The 21,000-nt window shown below is 44.4% G+C and overlaps 1 protein-coding gene across 6 annotated transcripts in view; it reads left to right on the top strand.

Annotated features, from left to right (window-relative positions):
• Window positions 1-1,207: 1,207 nt before the first annotated feature.
• PAN3 (poly(A) specific ribonuclease subunit PAN3) overlaps window positions 1,208-21,000 on the top strand; it is a 149,584-nt gene continuing 129,791 nt past the window's right edge. For 3 of the 6 annotated variants that reach the window (XM_062194428.1, XM_062194427.1, XM_062194434.1), the window contains exon 1: window positions 1,510-1,948. In XM_062194428.1, the coding sequence (XP_062050412.1) occupies window positions 1,510-1,948 (439 nt within the window). Of the gene's footprint in view, window positions 1,281-1,509; window positions 1,949-4,540; window positions 4,559-19,080; window positions 19,139-21,000 lie in introns of those variants that run through there. The other 3 variants (XM_062194432.1, XM_062194433.1, XM_062194429.1) reach the window with 3 other exon arrangements.

The raw sequence follows: 21,000 nt of genomic DNA, 5'->3' as shown, positions 1-21,000 counted from the left end.
GACTCACCTGTGCTCCACCAGCCGGCTCCTAACAGACTTCCTGCTGCACCTGATGGGCCTTAGCTGACCAATAAGTGGAAACGCTTCTCAACAGAAAGACACAATACATGTTAGCATTTTCAAATGTAGCTGAGGAACATCACCAGGCTTACCAGCATGTCATCTAGGGATCCACCTTTCTCCCCTCTTGGCAGTAAGGTCGGTCCTTTTTGCTCATATCCGGTCTTCTTTCTGTGATCTCATTTGACTCCATTCTCTACATATTGCCAACAAACATTCCCCTCCCGACATCAATCTGCTCTTTTACTGGGGGGAAGCTAAAATTACTTTCCCCTTTATCACAATCCTTGAAAATCCCCCAAGCCCCCTTTCTTCCTCCCCACCTTTCTAAAATATAGTACAGCAAAACACCAGACACAGCGGGGGAGGGGACACGGGGACCCCCATGCTTTAAAGATGAATTTCAAGTCGGTAGGCTGATGGGAGAAAACCTTCCCAACTGGCACGGTGTTTTCCGTGCTAATTTACCAAGGGCCTTTAGTCACAGAATCACAGAGAAAACAGGTGCCGCTCTGAGCAGGGGGTTTGTCTAAATCAACTTCTTGGCTCAGGTTTCTGACAAAGGGCCCAGAAGCTAAGGTCATCATCGGTCCTGTAGCTCTCCCAACCTTTGAGGGGAGGGCAAGAGAGGAAGTGTGGCAATCAGAAACGAGTCTCCAGCCAGAACCAGGGCTCGGGCCGCGTCCCCACGCCCACATTCCCCTCCAAGTGACCGGCTACAGTCTGCCCATGCCGTCTTTTCCATTAAAAAAAAAAGGACACCTGGCTTTACAAGGAAGAGAATATACGGAAAAAGGGCCTTCGGTCTCGTGAGAACTCCGGCCTCGGAGCGGCGCCCGGGACCGCCGCCGATGCCCGCCCGTCCAACCGCTGCCGGCTCGCGGATGCCCCGGGGACCCGACGCCCAGCCGGGCTTCCCCACGCGCTCCCGCTACCCACAAGCCCCCGCGCCGCGGCGCGCACGCGCGTCGGCGACGGCCGTCTCAGGAAGAGGAAAATGGAATAAACAACTCGGAGGAACCAGAGCGCGAGAGAGCGAGTGGAGGCAGAATTTAAAAATAAACCAGCCCCTCCGCCCTGCCCACCCGCTCGCCGCCGCCGCTGCTGCCGCCGCCGCCGCCGCTCCCTCTCCCCCTGCCCGCGCCCTCGACGTCCCCGTCTGGGCCCGCGTGCCCACCCCGCCGTCCCGCGCGGCCCCTTTAAGAAAAGAGAACGAGAGAGTGAGTGAGAGAATCCCAACTCTCCCCCTCCCCTCCCCTCCCTCCTACCCCCTCCTCCCTCCCCTCTCTCCTCCCCCCCTCTCCCCGGGCGGCTCCGGCTCCCGCAGCGGGACAGACCCACCCGCCCAGGCTTTTATCCGGCACCGGCAGCGTCTTCCGTCCCTCCCCCGTCTATGGTGGCGGCGGCGGCTCCTCGGGCGGCGGCGGAAGGCGAGGCTGCGGCGTTGCCATGAACAGTGGCGGCGGCCTCCCGCCCCCCTCGGCCGCCGCCTCCCCTTCCTCCTCCTCGCTGGCGGCGGCGGCAGTGGCCCCGCCGGGGCCCGGGGGTGTCCCCGGCGGGGCGGCGGCGGCGGCGGCGGGCGTGAAGCTCAAGTACTGCCGCTACTATGCCAAGGATAAGACTTGCTTCTACGGGGAGGAGTGTCAGTTCCTGCATGAGGACCCGGCCGCCGGGGCGGCCCCGGGCCTCGGCCTCCATAGCAACAGCGTCCCCCTGGCTCTGGCGGGCGCGCCCGTGGCCGGCTTCGCGTCCGGAGCAGCGGTCCCGGCCGGGGGAGCCGGGCCGCCCCCGGGGCCCAAGAAGCCGGACCTGGGCGGCCCGGGCGCCGGAGCCGCCGGCAGCAGCGGCGGAGGCGGCGGCGGCGGACTCGATGGACCGCGGCTGGCCAGTGAGTGTGGTGCGGGCCGGGAGGGCCGCCTGGGCCTCGGGGCGGCGGCGGAGGCCAGGCCTGGGGCCGGGTGAGGCCCTGCCGCGGACGGGAGCCGAGCTGGGCCGGCCGGCTCCCCCCCTCAGCTCCCCGAGGCGGTCTGGGCGGCCTAGGCCGGGCCTGGAGCCTTCCTTCCCTCTTCCTGCTTCCCCTCCCCACTGCCCTGGGCGAGGCGGGGAGGCTGGGTTCCTGGGAACGTGGGTGGGTGGGTGGGTGGACTGGGGTGATGCGAGTGGGGGCGGGGAGGAAGGGGGATGGGCTGTGGCGTGCAGTGTGAGAAAGGGGGTGTCGTTTCCGGGGGGTGTGGAAAGGGGCCGGGTTTGCAGGCCACATGTGTTCTGCGTGCCCGTGTGGAGTGGTCTGCCGAGTGTGGAGGTTCCCTAGTGGGTGGGTGGGTGGGTGTGGGTGGGGGTAGGGGCGGGCCTAAGGCCTCCTGGAGTCGCTTCAAAGGACGGAGGGAAGTTTCCCAAGGCAGGAAATGCTTTCTAAGGATTAGGAGCGGGCGACCGCCGCGTCTTTAGCGCGCTCAGGTTTAATCGAGGGTGTAGTGTAGGAATTTCACAGCATTTGCATTTCAACTTACTTTTCGGACAGCTGGAGCGACTTTGCGCCCCTCAGCTGGAGTCCTGTCTTCTACAGGTTTGGATGAGCAAACTCCTAGCGCGGTGCCTTGAAAGCTTGTGCTGTGCGGTGGACGGCTGTGTGCGGCCGAGCCGTGGAGTGCCGCTTATAGCTTTTACTTTTTCGTTTGTTAGTGTCTGTTGACGTGCGGCTTCTTAGTTGTTGGTCGGGGAAGCTTGCAAGTGCAAGTGTAACCTCTGAACTTTTTGGAATGTTGCCTGCGAAGAAAGAGAGTAGGTGTCAGGTTTTTTGTTTTGTTTTCCAGATTTAAAAAAAATTTTTTTTAACAGATCATGTGTTTCTTTTGGTGTGATGGTCCTGACTTTAGTGCAGATGTATTTGGTGAAGCTGAAATGCTAGGATAATTAATTTGTAACTTCAGATGTCTTGTAAAACGCGGTTACTTTATTGGTGAAATTTTATCATTCTTGAGCAGCAACTTTGTATTTTCAAGGTAAACTTCTGCTGGACGGTGATTTTGGGCTCGAGTTATTTGAGTAATAAGCAGTGAAAGAAACTAAGCAGTAGTTTTCTTACCCACAAAAAGGCCCGTTTGAAAATGCTGATCTTAGAGTTAATATGCCATCGTTCTAGGCTTTTCTAATTAACTTAAAACGGGTGGAGTTGCGACACGGAAGATAAGACAGGATGTAAACAGGGGAAGAGGGGAGTTGAAGGGTAAGCAAGCCCCTGAGGTAGGAGAAAAATAACTAGCATGGACCCCGGGGCGGAACCATTCCACAGATGAGAAGAACGAGATAGGGTCCAGAGCTCAGGCAGTTAGTGCTAAAAAAAAATTGGAAAACCTAGTACTCCTGTAATAGTTTTCTAATTAAATAGCCGATTTTCATACTTGGAGCCGGGGGCGTTTACTTTAACTTGATTGGCGGAAACGTAAGGCTTCTGTTTTCTGTGGTAGGCTTCTTGGTATCTCTTCAGTAATGCCTAGGTTGTGACTTGTGAATGAGATCAAGTTGCTTCCTATCCGTGTGTGTTAAGTGAAGTTGTTCAGGAATAAGGGAAGGGGGTTGTGTTAGTAATAAGATGGACTCTGAATTTTTATGCTCAATTGTTAGTTTGCTTTCTTGTACTGTGTTACACTATATCTTTTGAGACAGGCTGGATCTGTTAAGAGTATGAAGCAGTTAAAATAGCACATTTCTAAGAGATTGCTATTTGAGAAATTTAATTTTATTAGTTGCTGACCTAATCTTTAGCATTACTGAGACAGTTTTATTTTGCTTTTATTTTTATCTTGGCTCTTTTTAAAATGTAAGAATGTGCAGTATTTCTTAAGCTGAGGAGTTATAAGCTGATCTGTTGTGATAAGCTGGATGTTCCTGTGTTAATATTTTGTTTGGCTTCTTTTGCACCTTAATGTTTTTTCTTTTTCCTCTGTTATCTTGTATGTGCAGGCATGTGTGTTTTTGAACTTTTTATTGAAGTATTATATACTGTTTTAGTCCATTTTGTGTTGCTGTGACAGAATACCAGAGACTGGGAAATTTATAAAGTCAAATTTTATTTCTTAGCTTTTGGAGGCTGGGGAATTCAGTATTAAGGTACTGGCATATAATGAGGGCCTTCATGCTGTGTTATCCCATTTAGGAAGGGTGAGAGTGCAAGAGTGCAGAGGGGCCTGAAGGTTCCTCTTTGATAGCACCACTCTCCCACCAGCTGACTCCCACAGTAAAGATGCTAATCCACTCCTGAGGGAAGAGCCTCTGTGGCCTAATCACCTCTTATTAGCCCCCTCCCTTCTTCCCTCCCTCCCTTTTTTTTATTTTTATATATTTTTTAAGATTTATTTACTTGAAAGAGTTACACAGAGGAAGAGTCAGAGAAAGAAAGACATCTTCTATCGGATGCTTCCTCCCCACAAATGGTCACAACATTTGGGGCTGCGCGAGGCCGAAGCCAGGAGCCAGGAACTTTCTCCGGGTGTCTCTGGTGGGTGCAGGTGCCCAAGGATTTAGGCCATCCTCCACTGCCTTCTCAGGCACATCAGCAGGGAGCTGGATCAGAAGCTGGGCAGCCAGGTCTCTAACCGGTGCCCACATGGGATGCTGGCATCACAGTCGGCAGCTTTACCCACTATGCCATGATGCTGGATCCGGGCTCCGCACACCACCCCCCCCCCCCAAAAAAAAAATACACTGATAGCCTTGGGTATTAAGTTTACAGCATTTGAACTTTGTGAGACATGTTCAAGCTATAGCACTCTAGTACTTGTCTCCAAAATTCATGTGTCTTACAATGCAAGACAGATCCATTCTGTCCCAGTTGGTCCCCCAAATTTGGACTCATTCTAACATCAAGTTGAAAGTCCAAAGTCTTACCTAAATCAGGGATGGGTGACACTCAAGGCTGGATTTATCCTGAAACAAATAACCTCTCCAGCTGGGGGCCTGTGAAATTAACAAGCTTTATGCTTCCAAAATGTAGTAGTGTGCAAACTGGAGATTCCAGCATCCTGGACACACCGGGGTGGGTGTTGGGTTTCCAAGGCCCCAGGTGTATGATTTTGCTGGGGTCAGGGCCCAGCAGCTCTCACCAATTGGAGTCTCATGGTTGCCGCCTTCCCAGGCTGGAGTTGCATGCTGGTGATCTCCAGGGCTGTGCCACTCCCACAGCTCCACTTGGCATTGCCAAGAGAGAGGGGACTTTGGTAGCCTTGCTCCAACAGTTTGGGCATTGATCTTGTGATTCTCTGTGGTAGCTCTGCCTTTGCAACCCAGTCTTTCCCTGGGCCCCTGAGGCTGTCCTTGAGGTCCTTTGAAACCCAGGTGAAGGCTGACATGGTCCCACAACTATTTTAATTTGCACCTGCACGGGCAGCATCATACGGACACCACTAAGGGTTTTCACCTGTGCCTTCTGGGAGGGTAGCTCAAGCTGCACCTGAACCAGCTTGAGCTTTGGTGGGGGTAATTGAGGAGTGTTGTGGCAGACTACGCGGAGCAGAGTCCTGAAGTGGCTGTGGACATTGAGCCTGTGGGGTGTCCCGGATCTGTCTCCCAAAACTGCTGTCCTAGAGTTCTTCTGTTGACCCGGCAGTTTGGTAGTAAACATTTTCTGGCATTCAGGATGTTTTTAGGGAGATGAGTTTATTAAAAAAAAAACACAAAAATTTAATTTTTTGGCATTTTATATTTTTGTTGGAATTTCTAATGCTTAACTGCTTAACTGAGTTGTTGATTGACATTTTAATGATTCTAATATTTTCTACCAGCTAGATTTTCAAAATGGCTTTACTCTTCAATATATTTATTTAGTAGCTAATGTATAATGTATTTATTATCCCAGTATTTGTGTTTTATGTGTATTACTTTATTTGTAACCTAATAGACTTACTTATTTTCCCAAAATAACACTTATCTTTTCAGTTCTGTTAACTTAGTAGAGAAAGCTTTGGAATGAGATTTATCTCAAATGGAATCCTGATTCCTTTATTTACTAGCTTTTTGTTCTTGGGTACATTTTTAACTTTTGTGTCTCAATCTTTTTTTTTTTTTTGACAGGCAGAATGGACAGTGAGAGAGACAGACAGAGAGAAAGGTCTTCCTTTTCCGTTGGTTCACCCCACAAAGGCTGCTGCGGCCGGCGCACTGTGGCCGGCCTTTTGTGTCTCAATCTTAAAAATGGAGATGGGCGTCCAGCATTGTAGGTGCAGTGAATTGAGCTGCTGCTTGCAATGCCTCCATTCTATATCGAGTGCCTGGTTCATGTCCTTGTTCCAGCTCCCTGCTAATGTGCCTAGGAAAGCAACAGATGATGGCCCAGGTTCTTGGATCACTGCCGTCCATGTGGGAGACCCGGATAGAGTTCCTGACTTTAGTCAGTCATTGTGGGCCATTTAGGGAGTGAACCAACAGACAGTCTTCTCCACCCAACCCTGACTCTGCCTTTCAAATAAATAAATAAATAAATAAGCAATAAATAGAGATGGGGCAGACTTTGTGACAAAGTGGGTTAAGCTGCCTGCATCCCATATCAGAATGTTGATTCAAGTCCTGGATCCTCTGCTTCTGATCCAGCTCCTTGCTAATAAAATGCATCTGGGAAGCAGCAGATGATGGCTCAAGCACTTGAGTACCTCTCACCTACATGGGAGACCTGGATGTAGTTCCTGGCTCCTGGCTTAAGCCTGATCCAGCCCCAGTTGTTTTGGTCACTTAGTAGTGAAATGAGTGGATGGAAGATAGATCAGTCAGTCGATTGCTCTCTTTGCCTTTTAAACAAAGAAACAAGACTTTTACAAAGAGGAGATAATATCGCATTCTTCAGAATTGTTGATGAGAATTATGTGGGGCACTACAAGGCATTGCCAGGCACATAGTGAGCTTTCAGTCTTAGTTGCAATGGTTTTGAATATTATTAATACATCTATGGGTAACCTCTACATTTTCTTCTTCCCCCATTTTTTTTTTTTTTTTTTTAAGATTTATTTATTTGAAGGGCAGAGTGACAGTGAGGGGAAAGATAGAGAAAGAGATCTTCCTGTCTGCTGGTTCCTTCCCCAAATGGCTGCAACTAGGCTGGGCTGGGCTGAGGCCGGGAGCCAGGAACTCCATCTGGATCTCCCATGCAGGTAGCAGTGGCCCAAGCACTTGAGCTATCATACAATGCTTCCCAGGCTGCATTAGGAGGAAGCTGTATTAGAAGCAGAGTAGCTGGGACTTGACTGACACTTGAGTGGATGCTACTGTCCAAAGTGGGGGCTTAACTTGCCATGTCACAATGTCCATCCTGGTTCGTATGTTTTTATTGCTTGAATTTCTCTCTTGAGTCTGTCTCTCTTGATTTGGAAAATTTATATTTGTCTTTACTTTGGAGCAGCTTTTCTTTTCTTTCTTTTTTTTTTTTTTTCAAATTTATTTATTTGAAAGGCAGATTTACAGAGGTAGAGGCAGAGAGAGAGAGAGGGAGGGGTAGGCCTTCCATCTGCTGTTTCATTCCCCAAGTGGCCGCAAGTCAGAGCTGGGTTGAACCAAAACCAGGAGCCTGGAGCTTCTTCCAGGTCTCCCAGGTGGGTGCAGGGGCCCAAGGACTTGGATCATTTTCTGCTGCTTTCCCAGGCCATAGCAGAGAGCTGGATCAGAAATGGGATAGCCAGGACTTGAACTGGCATTCATACGGGATGCAGGTACTTCAGGTGGCAACTTTTACCTACACAGCCCAGCCCCTTTTGCTTGCTTTTCTATAGCCGTATCTGGTTTTGTGTACAAAGCTGTGAACACTTACAGTACTTAGCAATGATATTTTGAAAATTTTTGTCATAAGAATTTGTCACCAGATTTAAATACTTGTTTTTCAGTTAATCTACTTGAGGGTTATTTTCATTTTTTAAAAAGATTTACTTTTTATTTATTTGAAAGGCAGAGTGACTGGCATTTGGGGAGCTTGTCGGGGGGTAGATCTTCTGTCTGTTGATTCACTTCTCAAATGGCTGCAAAAGCTGGGACTGAGTTAGGTCAAAGCCATTAGTCCTGGGCTGGAGAGACCTGAGATTATGATTTTAGTGCTCTTAGAAATAACTTTGTGGCCTTAGACATAGGAGATTGGAGTATAGAGCGTATGACCTCAAATCACTTCAGCTCTCAAATGCTCTCAAATGCTTCTCTGCTGTTACATGTTTTTGTTGTAGAAAACAACTATTTTATGTTCAATATTTGGGACTCCCCTTCCCTCTGACAACTTTTTTGTTTTTAAATGATTTTATTTGAGAGGTACAGTTACAGTGACAGGGAGAGACAGAGAGAAAGGTCTTCCATCTGCTGGTTCACTCCCCAAATAGCCCCAATGGCTGGAGCTGCGCCGATCCGAAGCCAGGAGCCAGTGGCTTCCTCTGGGTCTCCTATGTGGCGGCAGGAGCCCAAGGACTTGGGTCATCTTCTACTGCTTTCCATACTGCTTTTCCATAGCAGAGAGTGGGATAGGAAGTGGAGCATCCGGGAGTAGAACCGGTGCCCATATGGGATGCCATCGCTGCAGGCAGAGGATTAACCTACTGCGCCACAGGGCCGGGCCACCCTCTGATAACTTTTAAAAAGACACCAGGGAGTATTGTTTAGTGCACCACTTAAGTTGCTTGGAACACCTGCTTCTGTTGAGTGCCTGGTTTCAGTTCTTGGTCCTTCCTTTCTGATCCGACTTCCTTCTAATGCACAGCAAATGAAGGCTTAAGTACTTGGGCTCCTCAGAGGGTAAAGCCACCACATGCAGTGCCGGCATCCAGTATGGGCGCCGGTTCCAGGTACTGTTCCGTGTCCTGGCTGCTCCACTTCCAATCCAGCTCTCTGTTATGGCCTGGGAAAGCAGTAGAAGGTGGCCCAAGTTCTTGGGCCCCTGCACCCACGGGGGAGACTCCAAAGAAGCTCCTGGCTTTGGATCGGTGCAGCTCTGGCTGTTGCAGCCATCTGGGGAGAGAACTACCAGATGGAAGACCTCTCTCTGCCTCTGCCTCTCTGTAATTCTGCCTTTCAAATAAATAAATCTCTCAAAAAAAAGTACTTGTGCCCCTGCCATTCATGTGGGAGACCCTGATGGCGCCCTAGGGCTCCTGGCTTCCACTTGCCTTAGCCCTGGCTCTTGAGGTCCATCAAGGAATGAGTCAGTGGTGGAAGATTTGTTTCTCTACCTTTCAAATAAAATGAAAATAAATAAATAAAAAGTAATGGGAAAAAAACGCCCACCATTCAGTAGTGTAGTTTCTTTTCATAGGTAAGGGCATACTGTTCTCAAAACCTTGAGTGAATTAATTGGTATGTAGAGGAGTTCTTTTTCCTGAAGTTATCATTTTGGTGTCTCATTTTTTTGGTTTCCCTTGTTTTTTGAAAAAATATTGTTCCTAAAGCTAGTTTTTAATTACATCTTTAATGTTAAAGTATTTCAGCTTTAGAAAACAGGAACATCTGTTTTTTGGAACAAAAAATGTATATGCACAGGTTAAACATTTAAATAACACAAAAGAAAATAGTCTCTCTCTCATTACCCTGATCTCTCTAAAATTCAGCCTCTCAATTTATAGCCATTAAAGAATATTCTTTTTTTTTTTTTTTTTTTGACAGGCAGAGTGGACAGTGAGAGAGAGAGACAGAGAGAAAGGTCTTCCTTTGCCGTTGGTTCACCCTCTAATGGCCGCCGCGGTAGCGCGCTGCGGCCGGCGCACCGCGCTGTTCCGATGGCAGAATATTCTTTTCTTATACATATATTTGTATTTCCTCACCTTTCACAGATATAAACACACATTGGTGGGTGCACACACATGAAAGCCTAGTTTCCCATGTAATCATTTTTCTTGTAGTTTGTCCACATTCACATGTAGAAATCTATTTTTTTGTGGCTGCATGGTATTCCACTGTATGTTTGTGTTATCAAGTTCTTTATATACAATCTTAATATGCATTATAATCTTCCTGTTGTAAATGGTTGCATTAAACTGTTAATGTATTATGAATATTTACATGTAAGTTTATACAATATGTGCTTCATACATATTAAGGAGCTTGTAGAATCTTCAGTAATCTGGTTCAAACTTGGTATGTTAATAAAAACCATATTTTATGCACTACTGGCTGAAAAGCCACAGCAAGACCGTTTTTTCCTAGTGGTTCACTATCTAGAAGTAGTTGTGTAAATCACATCTTTCGTAACTTAATAGCTTAGTATTTTGTAAAGATTCTAGTAATCAATGGGTAATTTCATTTGTGTTTGTAATAAAAGAATAGTGTTATTTAATAGTCTCATGTTGTGTTTTTTTTTTTTTTAATTAATTCAAAGTCACGGTGACAGAGAAAGATTTTCCATCTCTCAGTTCACTTCAGAGGTGGGTCAGGCTGAAAACAGCAGCCAGGAACTCCATACTGGCTTCTTGCATGGGTGGCAGGCACCCAGGTACTCAGGCTATCATCTGCTGCCTTCCCAGTGCATTAGCTGGGAGCTGGATCTGAAGTGGAGTAGCCAGGATTCAAACCAGCACTCTCTGATATGAGATATAGGCATTGAGTGTCTTACTGTGTGTAAGATATTGTTCTAGATACATTAGTGAAATAAATAGAATACTCTTTCTTTTGTGGCCCTTATATTTTTATGGGCAAGGCATATTATAAACCTCAATTTTATGGTATGTAGAAAGATGACAGGTTTTTTTTTTTTTTTAAGATTTTATTTATTTATTTGAAAAGTAGAGTGAGAGGGAGAGGCAGAGGGAAAACAAAGTCTTCCATCGGCTGGTTCACCTGGCTCACTCCCCAAATGGTCATGACTGCCAGAGCTGGGCCGATCCGAAGCCAGGAGCCAGGAGCTTCTTCTGGGTCTCCCATGCGCGTGCAGGGGCCCAAGGACTTGGACCATCTTCTACTGCTTTCCCAGGCCATAGCAGAGAGCTGGATGGGAAGTGGAGCAGCCGGGACTTGAACCGGTGCCCATATGGGATGCCATCACCACAGGCGGAGGATTAACCTACTGTGCCACAGTGCTGGCCCCGACAAGTGTTATTTTTTTACGAAGGATAATTAAGTCAGAGGCAATGGTAATATAGAAGTAGAGTTGTTAACAGAATTAAAAAGGCAGATCAGGGTAATCCTCCTTGAGGATGAGTTTCTTTCTTTTATTTTTTGACAGGCAGAGTGGAGAGAGTGAGAGCGAGAGAGAGAGTGAGAGCGAGAGAGAGTGAGAGCGAGAGAGAGTGAGAGCGAGAGAGAGTGAGAGCGAGAGAGAGTGAGAGCGAGAGAGAGCGAGAGAGAGTGAGAGCGAGAGAATGAGAGTGAGAGCGAGAGAGAGTGAGAGTGAGAGTGAGAGAATGAGAGTGAGAGCGAGAGTGAGAGCGAGAGAGAGAGAGAGAGCGAGCGAGAGAGAGAGCGAGCGCGAGTGAGAGCGAGCGCGAGTGAGAGCGAGCGCGAGTGAGAGCGAGCGCGAGTGAGAGAGCGCGAGTGAGAGCGAGCGCGAGTGAGAGCGAGCGCGAGTGAGAGAGAGAGCGCGAGTGAGAGTGAGTGAGAGTGAGTGAGAGTGAGAGAGTGAGTGAGAGAGAGAGAGTGAGTGAGAGAGTGAGTGAGAGAGTGAGTGAGAGAGTGAGTGAGAGAGTGAGTGAGAGAGTGAGTGAGAGAGTGAGTGAGAGAGTGAGTGTGAGTGAGTGAGTGTGAGAGAGTGAGTGAGTGAGTGAGTGTGAGAGAGTGAGTGAGTGAGTGAGTGTGAGAGAGTGAGTGAGTGAGTGAGTGTGAGTGAGTGAGTGAGAGTGAGTGAGAGAGAGTGAGAGAGTGAGAGAGAGTGAGAGAGAGTGAGTGAGAGAGAGAGTGAGTGAGTGTGAGAGAGTGAGTGAGTGAGTGTGAGTGAGTGAGTGTGAGAGAGTGAGTGTGAGAGAGTGTGAGAGAGTGAGAGAGAGTGAGAGAGAGTGAGAGAGAGTGAGAGAGAGTGAGAGAGAGTGAGTGAGTGAGAGAGAGTGAGTGAGTGAGAGTGAGAGAGTGAGAGAAAGGTCTTCCTTTTCCGTTGGTTTGCCCCCCCAGTGGCCGCTGCAGCCCGCGTGCTGTGCTGATCTGAAGCCAGGAGCCAGGTGCTTCTCCTGGTCTCCCATGCGGGTGCAGGGACCTAAACACTTGGGCCATCCTCCACTGCGCTCCCGAGCCACAGCAGAGAGCTGGAAGAGGAGCAACCGGGACAGGATCTGGCACCCCGACTGGGACTAGAACCCGGGGTGCCAGTGCTGGGTTAGCAGGCGGAGGATTAACCTATTGAGCCACAGCGCTGGTTTTTTTTTTTTTTTTTTTTTTTTTAAGATTTATTTATTCATTTCAAAGTTAGGTACACGGAGGGAGAGAAACAGAAATCTTCTATCACTGATTCACTCCTCAGATAGCTGCAACAGTCAGTGCTGGGCCAGACTGGAGCCAGGAGCCAAGACCTTCTTCCAGATCTCCCACCTAGGTGACAGGGCCCAAGTACTTGGGCTGTCTTCTGCTGCTTTTCCCAGGCCATTAGCTAGCTGGGAGCTGGATCCAAAGTGTAGTAGACAGGACATGAATCTGCGCCTGTATGGGTGGCCAGTATTGCAGGCAGCAGCTTTACTTGCTACGCCGCAACATCAGCCCTGACAATGAGATTTGAGCATAGACTGGGAGAATGATAGCCAGGCAAGTTATCAGGAGAAAGTATTTCAGTAGAGCTAAGGTCTCAGAGCACATTAGAAGACCAGTAAGGCTGTTGTGGAGTGAGAAAGGGGGAACAGTTATTTTTACTTATATTTTGAGTCAAAGGAGTGATTTGATCTTAGTTTTACAGAGGATTCTCTGGTAAAGAAGAGGGCTGGAGAAAATTTAGGAGATAACTTGTAGTTATCACTGAGAAGTGATAGTAGTGTAGCCATGACACTGCAGTGGAAGTGGAAAGAACTAGTCAGATTCCAAGTATATTTTGAGATAGAGCTAACATAATTTCAGATTATATGTAAAGTGTGAGGGGGTCAAGGATTGGCTTTAAGGAGGTGGAAGCATGGAGTTGGTACCATCTGAGATGGTTCAGATTACAGATGTTGTGGATAGAGGATAAAGAGTTTGGTTTTGAATGTTTTGAATGTTTTGAGATATAGGACATTGAATTAAAGATTTTGAGGAGGTAGATGTGAGACTGGAGTTCCTGGGAAAGATTGGGACAGGAGATGTAAACATGAGTCATCATGACATTTAAAATGGGTGCAGTGATACAGTGGGGTTAGGCTGCTATTTGGGATGCCCACATCACATATCAAAGTGCTTGGGATTAAGTCCAGCTTCCTGCTAATGCATACGGGAGGCAGCAGATGATAGACCAGTTGCTTGCGTTCCTGCCACCCATATGGAGACCTGAATGGAGTTCCTGGCTTTGGCATGGTCCAGCCCCAGCAGTTGTGGGCATCTGGAGTGTGAACCAGCAGATAGAAGATCAGTTTCTCTCTGTGACTATGTCACTCTGACTTTTAAATAAAAAATATAGAAAATCTGAAACTGGATGAAGTCACCAAGAAATATGACTCTGTAAGAACTTTGGAGACAAAACTATTTTCTTTTTCTTTATCCTAGGACATAGAAAGAATACATAAATAACATGGGTACTTCACTATGTGGCAAGCATATTATAAATAATGCTCTTCTGTCACATTTAATATTCCTACTCATTAACTATTTCATAAGGTGGGTATGTTTTTTCATTTGACAGTTCAAACTAGCACTCACATGCTAAGTAATTTTTCAAGGTCACGAAGGAAGTAGTTGAGAGGATTTATAATCACATTTGTTTTATTTCAAAGCCCATGTTCTTTTTGCAGTAGAATGTAACTGGTTTGGATACAACACATTATACTAAAATTAAGTCTTTATCTGAGTGGTATATTCATTCAGTCTTTGTTGCATTATTCTAATTGGCCATGCTTATGGTTAGGTTAGCCTAGAGCTGGAGATAATTAACCCATTAAAAAAAAACCTGGGGTGGCGGTGGGATGGTGGCATCATCCCACCGTATAGAAGTGGGAGACCTGGATGAAGCTCCTGGTTTCAGCCTGGCCCAGCCCTGACTGTTGGGGAGTGAACCAGCGGATAGAAGATCCTTTCTCTGTCTTTCCCCACTCTCTGACTTTGAAAATAAGTATTAAAAGAGCCTCAAAAACGACTTGAGAGGGTATTTGGTGGTACAGCAGTTAAGTCTCCCACATACTGAATCAGTCTCTGGGCTTGAGTCTGGCTTTGCTTCCAATCAGGATTCCTGCTGAGGACACCTTGGGAGATGGCAGGTGATGTTCTAGTGATTGGGTCCTTTCACCCTCAGGGGAGACTTGGATTGAGTTCTTTCAAAAATTCAGGGTTACCCTTCTTAAGTTGTCAGTAAACTGTAGGTTAAGATGATCTTAAATTGATGCTTTGTGTGATGAGTAAGCTGATTTTAGAAATAACTTTTTCATTTTCCATTAATAAATTCCAAACTACTTTACTGAGGAAAAATAAGCAGTTGAAAAGGTTTCAGAACATTGCTTTATTGGCAGCTTTAGGTTGTGAAAAAGTAGCAGTTATTTTGGCATAAATCTCAAATAAAACTGTCTTACTGTAAGACAGTTTGCAGTAAGTATTCAGATAGACAGTACTAAATAGCTTCACCTATGAGCCCAATTTATTTAGTTGGTCAGATTTGCAGCATTCATCTTGGAGAGGCTATGATTATTGCAGAGTTCCTCAGAATCATCTGTTCCAGCAGTCTTGCTGCACTGCAGTTCTTTCCAGATTGAAAAAAACAATATCTGTCTGGGGCTGGTACTGTGGCAAAGTGCATAAATCTGCCACCTGCAGTGACAGCATCCAGTATGGGCACTGGTTCAACTCCTGGCTCCTCCACTTCCAGTCCAGCTCCCTGCTAATGCACCTTGGAAAGCAGCAGAAGATGGTCCAAGTTGTTGGGCCCCTGCACCCTCATGGGAAACCCAGAAGAAGCTCTTGGCTCCTGGCTTTGGCTATATGGAGAGTGAACCAGTGAATGCAAGTGGAAGATCTCTCTCTCTGCCTCTGCCTCTCTGTAACTCTGCCATTTAGATAAATAAATAAATCTTAAAAAAAAAAAAAAAAAAGAAATCTGTCTTGGGTTCAGCCTTATGCTGCTGCTTGCAGTGCCAACATTCACATATGGCTGCTGGTTCGAGTCCACTTCCTATCCAGCTCCCTGCTAATGCTCTTGGGAAAGCAGCAGAAGATGGCCCCAGTGCTTGGGTCCCTGACACCCATGTGGGTGACCTGGTTGGAGTTCCAGGCTCCTGGCTTTGGCTTGGCCCAGCCCTGGCTATTGGGACCATTTGGGGAGTGAATCAGCGGATGGAAGATTCTCTCTCTCTCTCTCTCTCTCTCTCTCTCTCTCTCTCTCTTTGTAACTCTGCCTTTGAAATAATTTTTTAATATCTTTTTAAATATTTCAGGTCAAAACAACGTACTAGCGTACTGGGTACCGATTAAGCTACTTGATCAGTTTAAAACTGCTGTTAAACATTTCTCTCTGTGTGTGTGTGTATGTGTGTATTGTCAGAGACAGAGATGTCTTGTCATAGGCATTGCTTTGGCTATCTTGGGGCAAAGGTGTGACTGCATAAGGGCCAGTTTCTCAGGTACACTGTGCTTTAAAATAGTGTCACCTTTCCTTTTTAGAAACTTTTTTTATGCAGACAACTCAAGTCTTTTATAAATGACAGTTTATGTTGCTCTAGGCACTTATTAGATAGCATCATTTAATTATCAAACATGTAGTGGACATTTCTGGGCCAGGTGCCACCTAGATATTGGGGCATACAAAGATTTTTAATATTTTATTTTATTATTTGAAAGAGTTACAAAGAGAGGTAGAGACAGAGATCTTGCATCTGCTGGTTCACTCCCCAGATGACTGCAGCGGCCAGAGCTGCGCCAATCCGAAGCCAGGAGCCAGGACCTTTTTCTGGGTCTCCAATGTGGGTACAGGGGCCCAAGGGCCATAGCAGAGAGCTGGATTGGAAGTGGAGCAGCTGGGATTAGAACCAGTGGCCATATGGGATGACAGTGCTTCAGGCCAGGACTTTAACCCACTGTACCACAGCGCTGGCCCCACAAAGATGTTTCAAACATGATCCTCATAATATGAGTGTATAGTCTAGTAAAAGAGTTTTAAATTTCAAGTTATGGCATAGTACCATGTACCATAGGTAGAAGTGTTTAATAAAAGTTGTTTAGGAATTTGGAAGGATCCGTGATTCGTGATATTTAAGCTATTGCATCCATTTTGTGGCAGAAGACAGTATTTCATCTTTTTTACAGCTGAGTAGTATTCCATGGTGTATGTATAATTTCTTTATCCAGTCATCGATTGGTGGACATCTGGGTTGATTCCATATCTTAGCTATTGTGATTTGAGCTGCAGTGAACATAGGGGTACAGATAACTCTTTCATATGCTGATTTCATTTTGTTGGGGTAAATTCTCAGGAGTGGGATGGCTAGGTCATATGGTAGACCTCTTTTTCAGATTTCTGGGGTATCTCCATACTGTCTTCCAGTGGATGCACCAGTTTATATTCCCACCAACAGTGGATTAGGGTACCTTTTTCCCCACATCCTTGCCAGCATTTATTGTTTGTTAATTTCTGTATGTGAGCCATTCTGACTGGGGTGAAGTGAAACCTCATTGTGGTTTTGATTTGCATTTCTCTGATGGCTAGTGATCTTGAGCATTTTTTCATGTGTCTGTTGGCCATTTGCATTTCCTCTTTTGAAAAATGCGTGTTGAAGTCCTTTACCCATTTCTTAACTGGATTGTTTTGTTTGGATTGTTATTTTTTTGTTTGTTTTTCTTGAGCTCTTTATAGATCCTGGGTATTAATCCTTTACCAATTTGATAGTTGCTAATATTTTTTCTTATTTTTTGGTTGTCTCTTCACTTTGCTGAGTTTTTTTTTTTGTTTTTTTGTTTTTTTTTTTTTGTTTTTTTTTTTTTTTTTTTTTTTTTTTTTTTCCGGTGCTGAAGCTTCTCATCTTGATGTACTACCCTTTGTCACTTTTGGCTTTGATAGCCTGGGTTTCTGGAGTCTTTTTCAAGAAGTCTTTGCCTATGCCAATGTCTTAGAGAGTATGTTCTCTAGTTGTAGATTTTGGTCCTTGATCCATTTTGAGTGAATTTTCATATAAGGTGTAAGGTAGGGGTCTAGTGTCATACTTCCACATGAGGAAATCCAATTTTCTAGCACCATCCCTGCTCCAGAGATTGATTTTAGCTCTTTTGTCAAAGTTAGTTGGTTGTAGATGGGTGGATTGATTATATTATAGAGTTTTATTCTGTTCCATTGGTCTGCTCATCTACTTTTTCGCCAGTGCCAGGCTGTTTTGTTTGTAACTGCCCTGTAGGATGTCTTGAAATATGGAGCTATGATCTGCCCAGCTTTGTTTTTTTGTATAAGGTTGCTTTAGCTATTTGGAATCTCTTTGTTTCCATATGAATTTTAGCACCATTTCTTCTAGATCTGAGAAGAATGTTGTTGGTATTTTGAGATCACATTGAATCTGTAAATTGCTTTCGGTAGTATAGACATTTTGATGATATTCTTATAATCCACAAACATGGAAGATTTTTCCATTTTTTGTCTTCTGTTTCTTTAGTGTTTTGTAATTCTCATCGCAGAGATCTTTGACATATTTAGTTAAATTTATTCCAAGGTATTTATTTTTTTTTTTGTAGCTCTTGTGAATGGGATTGATCTTAGAAGTTCTTTCTCAAGGCATGGTAATGCCTGTATATGTGAAGGTTATTGATTTTTGTGTGTTAATTTTATATCCTGCCACTTTACCAATCTCTTTTATGAGTTCCAGTAGTCTCTTAGTGGAGTCTTTTGGTTCTCCTATATATAGAATCCTGAAATCTGCAAATAAGGATAATTTGACTACCTCCTTCCCAATTTGTATCCATTTGATTTTTTTTTTTTTCTTGCCTAATGGCTCTAGCTAAAACTTTCAGGACTATATTGAATAGCAGTAGTGAGGGTGGGATCTCAATGGGAATGCTTACAACTTTTCCCCATTCAATAAGATGCTGGCTGTGTGGGTTTGTCGTAAGTTGCCTTGATTGTGTTGAGGAATGATCCTTCCGTCCCCATTGAAGGATACTGTGTTTTATCAAATGCTTTCTCTGCATCTGTTGAGATAATCATATGATTTTTGTTCCTCAGTTTGTTAATGTGATGTATCACATTGATTGATTTGCGAATGTTGAACTATCTCTGCATACCAGGAATAAATCTCATTTAGTTTAGGTGATGATCTTTCTGATGTGTTGTTGGATTCAATTAGCTAATACTTTGTTGAGGGTTTTTACATCTATGTTCATCAGGGAAATTGGTCTGTAGTTCTCTTTCTCTGTTGTACCTTTTTCAGGTTTGGGGATGAAGATGATTCTGGCCTCATAGAAAGAGGATGGGATGATCCCCTCCCTTTCAGTCATTTTGAATAGCTTGAGAATTGAAATTAGTTCTTCTTTAAATGTCTGGTAGAATTCAGTGGAGAAGCCATGTGGTCCTGCACTTTTCTTTGTTGGGAGGGCCTTTATTACTGATTCAATCTCTGTCTGGGTTATTGGTCTGTTTAGGTGTTCTATGTCTTTATGATTTGAATTTTGGTAGATTGTATGTGTCTAGGAATTTCTCCATTTCTTCTAGATTTTCCAATTTGTTCCATATAGCTCTTTGTAGTAATTTCTGATGATTCTTTTTATTTCTGTGGTATCTGTTACATTTCCTTATTCATCTGATTTTATTGATTTGGGTCTTCCCTCTTTTTTTCTTTTTTTGGTTAATTGGGCCAGTGGTATATCAATTTTGTTCATTTTTTTCAACAAAAAAAACCTCTTCATTTCACTTATCTTTTGTGTTTGAGTTTCAATTTTGTTTATTATTTCTGATTATTTCTTTCCTCCTACTAACTTTGGGTTTGGTTTGTTCTTGTTTTTTAGGTCCTTGAGATGCATTGATAGCTCACTTATTTGGTGCCTTTCCAGTTTCTTGATGAAGGTACCAATTGCTATAACTTGCTTTCTTAACACTGCTTTTACTGTATCCCATAGGTTTTGATACATTGTATTTTTGTCTTTATTCATATCCAGAAATTTTTTTTAATTTCTTTTTTGATTTCTTCTGTGACTCATGATTCATTCAGAAGCATGTTGTTCAGTTTCCATGTGTTTGCATGTTTTAAAGATTCTTGTTGTTAATTTTCAACTTTATTCCTTTGAACCATCAAGATTATTAAACAGATTTTTAAAGATTTTATTGTTTTATGCAACTCCTCATTGAAGTTTGCAATGGAGATGGTATGTTCTCATTTTATAATTGATGATGTAATCTCCATTTTATGAAAATTTATCTCAAAACTTTGTGGCTATTAAGTGGCAGAGTTGAAACTCAAACTGAACACCTTTTAGGAAAGGTTAGCATAGAACAGTTTGTTGAGAGCCTGCTAATCACATTAAGAGGTTTGGATTTCATCCCTTTGGGTATGCATCACCAGCATCTTGTTTGTGATGTATGTTAGCAGAGGAATACTCACCAGTTTTCGCTGGGCATGTTTTGTAAAATGTCTTCTATGAAACTAGTTCCTCAAGATTCAGCATATATAAAGGGTTTCCTAGTCAAGTAAGTTTGAGAAATTCTCTGTCTCCATTTTGGATAGGCTCGCCTCAATTGCATATGCAGATTCTGGGAAGTTATGCAGAAAAGAAGTTGATTTACTCCTCTCCCTCTCACCCCCCACACCACACGTTTTGCACAATTACTGGAACCCAGAGAACCTTTAGGGGTAACACTGAACTAATGTGATGTTGTTAGAGAATTAATTTCATTTCCTTAAGAGTGGATAAGAGTGAAGGTAAAGGAGAATAGCTGTGAGATTGTTTTTTTTTTCTTTTTAAAATAGGTTATTGATATGTTCATATATTTGGTATTTGGGGCAACTACTGACAGATGTAGAAGTTCTTATTCTTTCCTTTCCATACTGTCATATCCTTTGGTCCAAAGTTTGAATGTGTTGTAATCATTTTGAAAATGGAAAAGTTGAAATTTTGTTTCTGATTTATACTTCTCTTTTAAAAACTGAAAGTCAAATTAGTGCAGGACAAGATTACTTTAATATTCCAGTTGTACCACTTGCTAACTTTGTAGCATTGGGCAGGCTATCTAATCTCTCTGAATCAGTTTGCTTAGCCATAAAATAAAAAGAATATCAGTCTTGCCTCAGTTGTTATTCAGATGGAGATTCATATCTGCCTAATAATTAGCCAATTGATTATAATCCCATAATGTTTTAGTCTTTTTTTTTTTTTTAAAGATTTGATTATTTATTTGAGAGAGTGTTACAGAGAGAGGGAGAAAGAGAGTGAGTTTCTTCCATCCCTTGGTTCACTCCCTAAATGGCTGCAACAGCCAGAGTTGAGGCAGTCCAAAGCCAGGATTCAGGAGCTTCTTCTTGGTCTGCCTTGTGAGTGCAGGGGCCCAAGCACTTGGGCCATCTTGTACTGCTTTCCCACACCATAAGCAGGAAGCTGGATCAGAAGAGGAACAGCTGAGACATACACCAGTGCCCATATTAGATGCAGGCGATGCCTTAGCCTGCTGTACCACAGCCCTGGCCCCAGTGTCTTAGTCTTTTCTGCAGCTATAACAATATTACCTGATAAAAATATTTATTTCTCATAGTTCTGGAGGCTAGGAAAGTCTTTACCACCAAGATGTGGGTACATTTGGTATCTGGTGAGGGCTGTTTTCTTTGCTTGAAGGCAAAAACCATGTTACTGTGTTTTCACATCTCAGAAGGGAAGGACAGTTTCTTTGTCTTTTTTTTGTTTTTTTTTTGTTTTTTTTGTTTTTTTTTTTTTTTT

The sequence above is a fragment of the Lepus europaeus genome, chromosome 6, assembly GCF_033115175.1.
Source record: "Lepus europaeus isolate LE1 chromosome 6, mLepTim1.pri, whole genome shotgun sequence".
Lineage (NCBI taxonomy): Eukaryota > Metazoa > Chordata > Mammalia > Lagomorpha > Leporidae > Lepus > Lepus europaeus.
This window is presented reverse-complemented; position numbering and strand designations above follow the sequence as displayed.